This window comes from Hylaeus volcanicus, chromosome 2 (assembly GCF_026283585.1).
Source record: "Hylaeus volcanicus isolate JK05 chromosome 2, UHH_iyHylVolc1.0_haploid, whole genome shotgun sequence".
NCBI lineage: Eukaryota > Metazoa > Arthropoda > Insecta > Hymenoptera > Colletidae > Hylaeus > Hylaeus volcanicus.
In genome coordinates, this window is record NC_071977.1 from 6058391 (window position 1) to 6071414 (window position 13024).

Sequence of the window (13024 nt, forward strand, 5' to 3'; positions counted from 1 at the left end):
AGCACGTGCCGAATTTCCTCGTCGATCTTCCAAGCGCTGACTGAGTTCGGTCGACGTGCGAACAGTCACGTGTACCGTTCGCACGTTACTTTCTTTTTCTGAAAAAGAATATTTTAGATTAGCACTTTGGCAAGTTTGATTATTTTCGAGGGATGTCTCTCGATTAAATCAAAGTGGAAAAAGTATCAAAAGTAGAAGTATTCGATAGTTGATGAACCCATCGTTATTTCGTAACATTTCGATCATTAAAAACGAATCTATTTACGGGCGAACATCTGCTATGTTTAAAGGCAGTCGTTATGCTATTAATAGATGCATCTTTGTAATAAGCTGTTGCTATAATAGAACTTGTATCGAATCGTGTCGCGCATTGACTAGCATAACGTGTCATTCATTGATCTAGCGCTTGAACGCGATACACTTGCAAGCGGCCAGTAATCCCCGCGGTTATGGAGTTGCAATTTGCGGAGCGCGCGCTCCAACATAGTTACAATAAAGTGGTACATTCTAACGGTTTACAAAATCGGTTTACGAACAATTTACTAATTGTGAATTCGTGTTTCGCGACAATTACCCAGCAGGCGCTCCGTTACTTAATTGAGGTTTCGTGTGCTGTCTTACAAAAATAAACATCGCTGGAACAAATTATTTCAGATGCCCTGGCACAGTTCCTCTTTCTCCGCTAATAACCACAGCGTTACATTTTTCCTTTTTGCCCTACTAACTTTGGACATTTTATTCTGTACATTGGAAAATCCGCTTTCATCGAGTATTCTAGTATCGTCCGTTTGTCCTGATTTCATCGTGTGGATTTCAATTTACGGAAAATGATCGTTTTGCGAAAAACCTCGTTCTGCGATTCGAATTAAAGACTGAAAGAGGCGAACGCAGCGGAGGGACGCTCGCTTGTTGGAATCGAGAAGGATCTCGCATAGTCAAACTGTTTTGGCGCGAAAGTGGCCCCGGTCACTCGCGAGCCGAGTGTTCCGTTCAGGTTGACGCAACTCGGGTCTCGGCCGGACGTCGAGGCTAATGCCAAAAGATTCCACGGTTCGCGAGTTACGAGATATGACATAACGGCGAACAGCGTGTCGTAGAGCCGCTGCGATGCTCTCGACTAGACGCGTCGCATCCGCGGCGACAACGCATTCCAACGATATAAACGGCTTGGCCCAGATTCGGCTGTGTGTGCGTGTGTTTATCCCGCAGCGACTAGCGGGATCTTATTTCTGGCATTTCTCTCGTTGAAGGCTGCGAAAACCGTGGACGACAGGCGTCGCTCGAGTGAGTCAGATCATTGGAAAAAAACGGATCGTCGGATGCGTGATATGCGCCCCAAAGTCCCTAAGTTCGAATGGAAAAGGATCGAGTGGGTCGTTTTATTAGAAGTTGCTCAAAGTTTGTCGTGGTTGCAGGAGGTCCTCGATTGTTGCAGGAAATTCGACTAGAGATTCTTGCAACTGTCGAGGCAAGAACACATCCTTGCTAGGGGTGGTTAGAGGCCATCCACTTGTCGACACCATGCAACAATCAATGTATACAATGGAAAGAAACCAGCCCTCTTCGATGCCTCTGTTTCTAGAAAGAAAGTCGTAAAACTCGTGCCTCGTCGATGGATTCCGTAACTGTTGAATCGATCCCCCGCGCCAGCTGTGCCCGGCCGGTTTCGGGGAATATGGATGAATGAAATCGGTCGATACTCTCGAAATACCATCCCCTTTCGGTGCAGAGATTTACTACGAATGGTATTCTCGCTTCAATCGATGGCCCTCTTCGTCGAAATTTGGCTCGGGCCAGGAACGTGCCAGCGAATAATTGGCTCGTCTAGTGGATTCGCAGCAGGGCTATTTTACTTTCCTTATTTTTCCGGAGTTATGCTCGAGAACGTTCCTGCAAAAAAGTCTTGTTCTTCAACGAATCTCGACGCTCCGATGCACAATTCTCTTGAAGCTAGATATCCAGACCGGAGTTAGCCTATCCGTTTGGTTAAACATTAGATCAGACGTTTACGTCGTAAAGTCACGTTTGATAGTTCCGACGATAAATCAACATCCAAACGCCTGTTTTGTTGTTGGGAGCGTCGGTTCGTTGACTCCGCGTTCGACAGGGTCTTAAAAACTATCGGTATTCGAAGCGTTCTTAATATTGGCCGCGTTTCCACGCTGCGGGGATCATCAATGATCCCTGAAGATATAAATACGTTACTCTTAGCCAGCGATGCACAAAGGCACAGGTCTGGCCCGCGAGCCAATACTTTCATCGCGTTTATTTGTCAAGTGTAATTTATACATTGCATTCCGCGCGATACTTGTAACTCATCGTTACGGATCCGACGGACAAATTTTGCTTATCTCTCGAAACTTTAGGAATCCGTTGTTGAAACGCAAACAAATTCTCGATGAAATCGAGACTCGTCGTTATCGCTACGCCGTTACGAGTAACCTTGGAGTGATTTCGAGAAAGAGTAACAAGAAAGTGATTTGTTTCGCTTTATCAGATTTAAAATAAAAAATATCAACGCGGAGTCCCGTGGCGTTGTCTCGTATCTCTCACCAGTTTAGCAAGCGTTTCATGCCACGCTTATCTCGATACACCCTGTACCGTATATCGATAGTAGGAAATACAATACCAGCGTGATATGATAATATTTATTGTTTGTCGTGGCAAGAATTGCATATATCTTATCTCGGCATTTAGGAAGTATCAACCTCGATCCACGTTGTTTCGCTGAAACACTAGCCGACGGCTGTTTCGCGATTAAATCGATAGTGGCATGAAATGCTTCCTCGACAAAGAAGTACTGCGCTTGCACGAAAGAGCAGACCAAAGGCGAACGGGTTTGCTACTCGCCACGGATGGCTATGATCATTTTTAGATAAATATCGTTGTTGAAACGTGGAAAGCGGACTTTAATACCTCGATGCGTCGAAGAGATTGAAACAAAACAGCGAATATCATCTACATACTATAGATTCTTTAATTCATTCCAAGGTACAAACAAATTCCTAACTAATTTACGAATCAAGAAACAAACTTTTTTGTTAACGTAGCAAGTGAGTTCGCTCCCTAAAAGTTTCATCTAACGAACGTGAAATTTGATTCTCCAGTACCGAATTGTCTTTCGTAGCATGATTAGAAAGACGGCGTGCGAATTTCGCGATGTCGACGGTCGCACGATCCTAACGCCTACGTAGTTACCGATCGCTTTATCTAGGATATCGCGATAACCGCGAGATAAAGTCGAATTGGTCGGTAATTCGTCGTGGAACGTGTCTGCGTGCTGATTATTAAGATATCGCTTCAATTGTTGACGTCCGGTTGTTGCCGCGATGAATTTGATACGCGCCTCAATAACATCCTGTGAACTTTTGCGTTACCCGTTGGCGCGACAAACTTTTGCGGGGGAAAAACTAAAATCTCAGATAAGCCTATCAACCGTCAGTTTTGTTTGTAAAGGTATAGACACTTGAGCATAAACAAAAATGTTTGAACGAAGGAAGGGATACTTCTCATAGACAAACTTGGATATGAAAAGCGATACAGTTGGCTCCTTCGGCAGCCATTTCGTTGAGAGTATCTCCCGATACGTTTTTCTCGTATTATCGCAAGATACCGGAATTCGATAAGCTTGCAGCGTCTTATACTTCGCTACGTGCTCAATCTGATCTATCGGAGATAGCGAAGTTGCGACAGATATCTTGTAAAGTTGGTGTACGATGTCCGAAGTACGTGTTGGCTCACGTGGCTTAATCCGCTTCGATAACTCTGTAAATGAAAAAGACAAATCCCCGCGAGGGGATTTCTAGAAGTCGATGGCGAGTCCTCGATCCGTCAGCTTTCGTCGCAATCGGTAGATAACAGGACGCGGTCGCATAAATTACCAGCGATCCTGGACCCAACTACGAGATAACGTAGTCTGCGGGAGCGGACAGTTTACAAATGAAGACACAACGGTTAACAATAAGTCTGGCGTTAATTGGCGCTTATCGCGACACCAGCTAGTCACGTTAGCGGTATGACATTCTAGCAGAGTCGACCTAAACGAACCTCAACTTTGCCCCCATACTCGAAGCCACCTGCGGAGCTCTATCTAATCTCTGGCTAGAATCGCTGAGCCGACACACAGGCTTTCCTGTTGAGCATCGATTCTATCGCGTCCCCGTGAAACTAAAACGCTACAGACTCGCGCAATTACTCGCCTCTGCTGACAACACGTAGATGAATAGCGAGATAGATCTCGCGCCAGAGATCATCGTCTTAGCTCTCGGCTAACGCAAGATGAAACAGGCAACGACGCGGAATCGAACGCTAAGTGAATCTAAATAACAAAATTGGATGGTTATCTTTGTCGAAGAACAACAAAATTCAATCAAATACTCCGATAACGATGAAGGATAATTTTCAGAATATTCGCAGACTAGTTTTCAGGGTGAATATTCAGTGTCGCCAAATGTTTTCCAAAGAAAGATCGACCCGTGGTGAAATTGAGTAACGGTGGGTGAAGCCAATTAAAACTAACGAGAGGAAAACATCGTTTCTGAACAGAAGCTCTTTCGACGCCTTCTAACCGATCCGAATTTTCCGGTTGCTCGATCGTCAAACACACAGAGGGTCGAAGGTCTATCTCCAGCGACCATTCCCCTGGATCGAAGCTTCGTTAGAAGCTCGTTGGATGTCAATAGAGCATCGTGTCGAATCGATACCCAGCCCCCTTAATCCTCTTATCCTCGCGTGGACACGAAGAAATAAACTGCGCCACGGTCTGCGATCGTTGTTGCGAGAAAAATTGCTCGCATTTTCCCTGGGAAAGCTGATTCTCGGAAATGCTCATCAGCGGCACACTTTTTTGAATAATTGCAGTTTCTTGCGGTGACTTGGTCTTTTATTTTAAAATCTATGATCTGCGAGTTAACCAGTGGCACGATACGTTATTGTTGCAGATACACGTGATCTAGTAATGAAATATAAAAGTAAAAGTAAGGGAAAACGTTGATATACATATAAAGGAAGAGAAAGGCGGGAGAAAACATGGAAGAGTAAAATTGAATTAATAATAGGCTCGACGAACGAGAGAAACCAAGAATTATCATCGAGTCAAGGCACTAACGAATTCTATGCGTGGTCTGTTATTTAAGAAAAACTAATGTCGGATCGAACAAGGCCTGGAATATGATAATTAACGCGAAGTAATTCACCCAACAATGCTGGTTTGAAACCCTGCCCAAACAGCAAAGTTCAAGAGTTGCATCAACGTTTCCAGGTTTCGATATTCGGAGTCACGTTTCGCACGAGTGGTCGAGCTACCATTCTAGAAACTGTTTACACGCGGTTTCCACTCGGTCCCAAAAAGTTAAGCTTCGAGTGGCTCCCAACTGGGGATGCACTAACGATGATGCATCGTCCGCGTTCGACGTGTTTCTATACGCGAGTGAACGAAACAAATGTCAAGCCTCGCCGCTAATCTATTTATAGCCAGGTAGATTCATTCGTTTCGAAACGAAGAACTCGCTGAAAAGCATCGTACCTATTCCTGTCTAAACGCGCCGGCGGATATTGTCAGAAACCACGGCAGATCGTTCGATACCGGCCCCGGCGCACAAATATCTTGGCCGAACGCATTGTCCAGCAAGCTTTCAGTGGCTTGGACAACGAGAGACAATCGTTGACCCCGCTGCTCGTCCCCGTGTTTCATATCATAGCCACTTTTTTTTTTATTTTATTCGCCGTCCTTTTGTTCCCCGACTCGCGTCGAGCCATTCTGGGTCGAAGACCTTCGTCCTGCGATTGTCCTCGGATGGAACACGAAACAACTCTCGTGGGAGGTGGTCTGTCTCGCCAATTTCCTAAAAAACTCGGTTTATACGAAATTATTTTATATTTTAACGAAGGCAGTGTTTAACGGAAGGGAGTGAGGGGCATATAATTAATTTATGCAATTGTACTCTGTAAAGTAAAAGTTAGCTGTCGAAGAAAGCAAAGTAACTTGTAAGTGACCTAGAAATGGGGTCAGTTGAGACCCCTACAAGTACTCCTCGGGTTAAGATGCCCCGACGAGCATTTTTCTCAGTCGAGAGCTGTTCGCACAGGTGTGCGCGAAGCCTCAAAAACGATTTACCCATTCTGGGTCGAAGACCTTCGTCCCGCGGCTGTCCATGGCCGGAACACGAAGGTCGCAGGCCTTTATAGGGAAAGATGAGTAACGAGCGCAGCAACTTCGCGCTTCGTGCGTGGATTGGCAAAGAGAGCCGTGGCCGCCACTCGCTGGGTAATTAAACCTCGCTCTCCGCGCGTCAGAAAACTTCGCCTTTAGCGCGTCGAAGCGTTCCATTCGCCGATGGTTCTCCGTGTAAGGACGGACGAAGGTGGCAACGTTCGACCGTCGATGGATGATACACGTTTCTCGAAAAATGCAAGCGAATTGGATCAATGGAGTCTCCTAGTTGTTATTATTCACCTTTAATCCAATAGTTGGGATTTCTAGACGCTAAAAACTAGAGCTATCTTTCTTCCTAAAGCCTTGCAACCTCTGACCATCGAATCAGGAACACCTGAAATTGGTCTTCACCCCTTCGCAAAAAAATTCAGGTCGAATACCTTCAGCACTGTATCTAGAGAAAACTGTATCTAGAGATTCTCGAATCTATGAGAATCGACCTCGCTTAGATTTCAACAGGACATAGTACTCGCACCTATTGCGTTACCTCGGCAGCATGCAGGTAGCATCAAGCTAGAAATTCAAGATACGCTCCTTTAAAGGGGATTTCAGCCTCTTTCCTCGATTACGCGAAGCATCTGCAATTCAGGCTCGTAATAGGGCTTGTGGAACAGGGCCAGGAGGAGAAGCAGATCTTGCAATCGACCGGGTCACAAGAGCGGAAATTACAGTAATAACTACAATGTTAATAATTGCACGCCGAAGAAAATAGCACGCATTATGCCTGGAGATTGTGGAATAATAGTGTAAACGGCCCTCTAGTCGAGGAGCACCGTTTCCCATAAGTATAGATCCTCCGTCCCCCTTCCCAGGCGACGTTCCCGCGATTCTCAGCTCAACCCTCGGTTCTGTCCCTTTCGTAGAATGCTAAATAAACCTTGAGATACGTATCACTTTAAATAAATTCAAAACTCCGTTATTCACCTACAATCGAAGATCAACAGAGCCCGTTCGATCTGTTTCAGGTTCATGGGAGTCTGCGTGCACGAAGGTCAGCTCCACGCCCTAACGGAGTACATAAACGGCGGCAGCCTGGAGCAGCTGATCATGTCGAGGCACACGCCGCTTCCTCACCTGATCAGGATGAACCTAGCGCGGGATGTGGCGCGTGGCATGGCCTACCTTCATAGCCGCGGTCTCTTTCATCGCGATCTGACGTCGAAGAACGTTCTTATCAAGAAGGACGAGATCACGTCGGATATGATGGCCGTGGTAGGCGACTTTGGGCTGGCGGCGAAGATCCCCGATCCCAGCTCGGGGTACAGGCTCAGCACCGTTGGCAGCCCCTACTGGATGTCGCCGGAATGCTTGAAGGGTCAGTGGTACGATCACAGGTCGGACGTTTTTTCGTTCGGGATCGTGGTTTGCGAGCTGATCGGCCGCGTGCCCGCCGATCCGGACGTTCTGCCACGGTCAGATAACTTTGGCCTCGATTACCTGGCCGTGGCAGAGATCTGCGCCGCGGCCGATCCACCGCCAGCCTTCTTGCAACTCGCCTTCTACTGCTGCACGGTGAGTACCACGCGCTTGGCATTTTCATTTCCGATTTTTATCCTGTACCGATGATTTTGTTTGCAAGTTCTTCAGTCCAAATTTCTGAAATTTACTAACGGTTCCCATCCTAAAATCGCGCATTGGCAACACTCGCGAACGCGCCGGAGACGTATCGTTGACGGTAGTATTTTATAAACGTTACGAAATGCGAGTGAGATCATCTCTTGCATCAAGTTTCACGCGACGCAGAAAATGGTCCGCTGTAAACATGCCACTGCAGTGTCTTCTGTGTACATAGTTCCAAGAGCACCAGGACGACATCGTATAACAAATCGATCATCGATCGTATTCTATCAGCGTCAGTCGTTTGATCGAGTCGCTTCCTCCTCTGATTTCAGTACGAGCCAAAGTCCAGACCAACCTTCCCGGAGATCATGTCCACTCTGGACGGGATGATCGCCAATTACGAGGACGACTCTAAGAGCAGTATCGGGAAACGTCAGTCGGTGGATCCAGCCCTGATGTCCAGCATGGACGAGATCACGCGCGAGGGACGATCCATGAAGCGCAAGACCTCTCGGCTGAGGAGCCAGTCGGCGGACGCGAGAGGCTGCGACAACGCGACGCCTTCCGATAAGGCGAGATGTCACTCCGCGAGAAGAGTCGCGGAGCTCGCCAGCAGAAGGGACCCGCATTACAGGCCCATGACGGCGAATCCGTTTCACGCGCTCGGTGGCGTCAAGAAGATCCTCGGCGACTTGTTTTCCAGCTGCCTGGAGCTGCCGTCTCTGGAGGACGTCAGGCCGAGCGTCACCGATGCCATCGCCAAGTTCAAGCCCGCGCAGAACGACAGTATCGCGAAGATCTTGGACAGGAAGAAGCCGAACTCGGAGCCCAGCAGCCCGACCGCCAGAAAGAAGTGGGAGAGAAAGGTACGGATTGACTTTCGATCCGATTTCGCGATATCGGTTAGGCGATGCTTGAGATAACGATTGCTAGTTGGCGTGGAGAAATGGCAGGTCGTTTCGTAGGAGTTGATATCGATGAGTCAACCAAAGGAGTATTTCTGGTTATTTCCAGGTGGCTACGAAGGTGGGGGCGGCGAGTCTGTTCACCCATCCGCTGTTCCGGGACGGTTGGGAGCCAAGGAGACGGGGCAGCTGCGAGTCAGGGTTTTGGAGCTGCGTAGGGGAGGATCTCAGTCCTGAGCCCCCCAACCGCAGGCACACTTCGACTCTCAGCAGTTCCGCTGCTAGCAGTCTGTTCCTGTTGGACGATCACAGGACCAGCTCCATATATACCGACTCGTCCGAGGACATAGCGAGCCTAGGTGGCGGTGACTCCTGCTGGGAGGATAGGTTAAGCGGCTTCGGGTCTTCCAGTAAAACCATTTCCAAAATCGTCGAGTACTTCGAGAGGAAGCAAGCTGGCAGCTTGAGACTTGCCGATCACGATGCCGGTTCCAGCAGGCTGACTCTGTTGAAGGCGAGCTTGGAAGGTCCGGTTCCTCTTTGCAGTATCTCAGCCGCGCAGAGGTTGGTCGTCTGCGAGGGTGCTGTGCGCAGCAAGCTGCCTCTTTTCGACAAGAAGTGATACGCCTTGCTCGCGAATCGTAGAGTTCGTCCCTTAGGGTTTCTCGGCTTTCTGTCGGTATTCGTGATCCACGCTGATACGCCTACGCGGAGAAACTCTTCGACGTATAGTCGATGGAACAAATATAGCAATCTCGCTAAAGCTGCTGGCTGCCAAAACGGTAGCGCCTTCGACTGCAGAGTGCCAAGAATTCAAGGTCGGCCTGGAGGAATCTTTCTCGAACGCTAGAACTTTTCGAGACAGGGATTCGGATAATAAACTGAGTCATTCTCGGTAACTGGTAATTTGGATGCGAATCAACGCGAGATTTTCAAATTTCGGTTGGGTATATTTTTACAACCAGGATATTACGGGACTCTTAGAGATGAATACGAACGCTGTATAAAACAAACCTTTTCGAGAAATAACAATTCGTTGCGACCGCAAAAGCGGAGCGCATCAAACAGTTCACAGTATGCCAAATCGTCTGAAAATTGCTTACTAAAATGCTAATTACGTCTAGTATCCACCGCGCAAGTACAAATATTATTGCGACTGTTAATAGTTTATTTAAATTTCCGTTTCCGTTGCATCGAACTGTTATTTTTCATAAAAGAGTTTATCTATAAGAATCCTGCGACAAACCGAAAAGGATAACAGTCTGCAGTCATCGATCGAAAGACTAGAAATACTTCCGTGACTCATGGCGAGTCACCGCAAAAGGTTTACGTCGGTATCGAGAATCTTGAAAGCAGCTGCAGTCCCGGAAGTTCTCTAAAGTTCTACGAGGACGCATCGAGCAGACTTGCCGCGCGAAACGGCCGAACACAAACGGAATCGAGGCGCGACTATACTTTCATCGAACTTCACCACCGAGCAGACCTCGAAGTAGACTCGGAACTGACCACTTTGTCCGCCATCGAACGAAACTAATTCGGCTCGAGTTCGGTGAAACTATAGTCCGGACACGAATTTAGCAGGCGCGCTTCACTCTAAAATCTAGTAACCCGACTGTGATGTTTCTTGATAATCTACATACATTATTGATCCGTACGACTACGTTCGATGAAGCTGTCGACTCTAGTTCGCCGTTTCGCGTGCAACCTTTGAAAAAAAAATTGTCGGTACTCGATGGAACGGATACTAATCGAATGGAACAAGATGAAAGAACGCGTCGATGTAAGAGAAATGGAACGTTCCGCGAGTTCGTTCCGAGTACTTGAGATTCTTCCAAGGCCAACGTATTTCCCTAAGATGTACAATGTTTTCGAGAGAACAGTTCCGAGCTCCAAGGGATCGAAGAAAGCAATAGACGTTTCGTTTCGTGACTGCGGCAATCGTAATGCCAGTAGAAACGCTGCTCATGTTCTTACCTTTCGCGCAGTGCCTCGCAGTTCCTAGTTAGCCACCTCCGTCCTTTATCCACGTTAACCGACTTTTTACCGACCGCTATGACGACGATAGAAGTAGAGACGCGAATTTACCCAGTTGTAAACAACAGCTACGTTCGTGAACGGTTTAAGAACGTTGCGTACCTCCATCGAATTCGTTTCACCCTTGGTTCAACGTTGTACATCGCTACCTTTGGCGCCAAATATTGGAGTTAACATTGGTGGATGCGTTGCTCCTGCGAGAGAGACGCGGATGTCGACTCGGACACCTGAGAACAAGCACGATGTACAGGAGAAAACGGCAGAAGTAAACCGGAAGTGTGAAATAATATTTTTTTACGAAAACATTTTATTCCGTGCTTTGGACATGGCGAGGGAGTTCGAGCTGTTCCCTTTCTACCGCAACTTTCTTTTTCCAGGACGATCAGCTACTTTGCATCTTCTTTTGTATAGTAACGTCGTGCTTGTTCGCGAGACACGAGAGTTCATCAGGGCCTAGACGATCGTTTTTATTACATTTCTGATCGAGCCGAAGGATACACTTCCCCCAGCTGGCGACGCCTCGACGCGAAGGTCGGGCGTCGCGAGCCTCTTAGAATAGTACTCAAGACGAGAGAAGGAGACATAGTATATTTTGTTGACAGAGATGACACCCGAGTGTCCTGAATATTTTTGTTGACGTGTAAAAAAATCGGGACGATGATGGTCCACTTCGAGAGAGGGTGAAAAAGGGAGAGAGAGCAAATGAAACTGATCTAGTCAGTGTATTATCGTGGCGGCCTTATCTTTTGTACGTCGTAGCGCTAATAACTTAAGTGTTCCACGGAAAGCGAACGAAGCGTGAGTGAGCGAGAGAGGACCGCTGTGGTCGTTGATTGGGACACGTTATCGGAGATGACAAAATGAAACTCGGAATGTACATGGTGATTTGTGAGTGCGAAAGCGGTGTGCATGTTTAGAAGCGTACGAAGAACGAGTCGTGTCCTTCGATTGGTTCCTCGAGATCGTGCCTCTTCCGACGCAGGTTTTCACGTGCATAGAAGGGTGAAATCGATGCGACACGCACAGGACGTATTGCTTTTTAGTTACGCCTGTGTTACGCGAGTACAGTATTCGTTAAATGGCCCCTGGCAATTCGTCTTCCTGATCCCGTGTTTTCCGCGATTCTGTTCGTTTCAACGAGGGATATTAACCCTCTACTTCGCAATGCACCCAGATGATTCAACGAGGAGGTTCAACGAGACCATTTCACTTAAATGTTTCCTTTCTGCACGATTCAATTTTATTTATTTAATCCGACATACACACTGATATGGAGGGAAGTGTTTTTTTTTACGCTAATTTATGGTATAAATAAACAAGATTCTTTTAACAGATTCGTGCAGTAGAGGGTTAAGTCATCCTCGATCCGACATCGAGAGCAAAGGTTCCTTTAATTTCCGAATCTTTTGCGTATGCTTCCAAGAGGATACTGTGCCAGCGTAGCAGATCGAGTCTTGAGGATCTTGGGTAGCTACTAATTCGCGCGACAGTGTAAATCGTCTCGTCGCCCTGGTTGCGGGACGAGTCGAACCAAATTTCTACTAGAATAATAGGCCACACTATACCTTTTTACTTGTCAGAGTTCGTTCACGGGTTCTACTTGATAAGACTGCGTGTTTGTTAAATATGTACGTAAGTAGTAAGTTCTTGATCATTCGCAGTCCCTTCTTCCTTGCCTAACGGAATGGCACCGTCGACCAGAAGAGCCAAGATTTTCTTTTCTCGCCTCCCCACCGAATCGATGCAACAGTAATCCACCAGCGGTTTAAGATATTCGAACAGAAGATTCCGCTTCCACCCCCTCATCGTAGAAGATTTAATTTTCTTTTCTTAGGAGTACCTGATGGAAAAAGCTAATCCTCCGGAATGTATCTTTTTACCGTTTTTCGAGGCGAAGGGTAGCTTCTGCATCGTGGTGGGCTATTTCGAGAACGATGCGTTCTGTTTCGACGCGTCAATCGGTACCTGAAGAAACGTAGAAGTAAGGACTGCGAATCGCTTTTATTTTTAATAGTCGCGGACATATCAGGAGTGGGCATATCCTGAAAACGGTTTGTTGCTGGTGAGTGATGATCGACGAGTGAGGAATGAGAGACAGCGAGAAAGAAAGGTAATATGAATGAGAGAGAAAGGTAATATTACACTGAAAGATTGACACCGAGAACATGAATGTTGCGGAGAGTAAATGATTTTTAAAGTACATCGGGCTCGCGAGACCGAGAGGCGCATTTTTTCTTCTTAAAGAGGGTTATTTATTTTAAGTAAAAAAAAAAAAAACAGGTATACTGTAGATAGACACACTTAGAAGTCC

General features: G+C 46.9%; 1 protein-coding gene across 1 annotated transcript in view; it reads left to right on the forward strand.

The window, feature by feature from the left end:
• LOC128872771 (uncharacterized) overlaps positions 1-12730 on the forward strand; it is a 41863-nt gene extending 29133 nt beyond the window's left edge. Inside the window, exons 4-6 of the mRNA XM_054115788.1 lie at positions 7180-7726; positions 8107-8640; positions 8789-12730. Of these exons, the coding sequence (XP_053971763.1) occupies positions 7180-7726; positions 8107-8640; positions 8789-9301 (1594 nt within the window). The 3' untranslated portion in view covers positions 9302-12730. The remainder of the gene's footprint in view (positions 1-7179; positions 7727-8106; positions 8641-8788) is intronic.
• Positions 12731-13024: the final 294 nt, after the last annotated feature.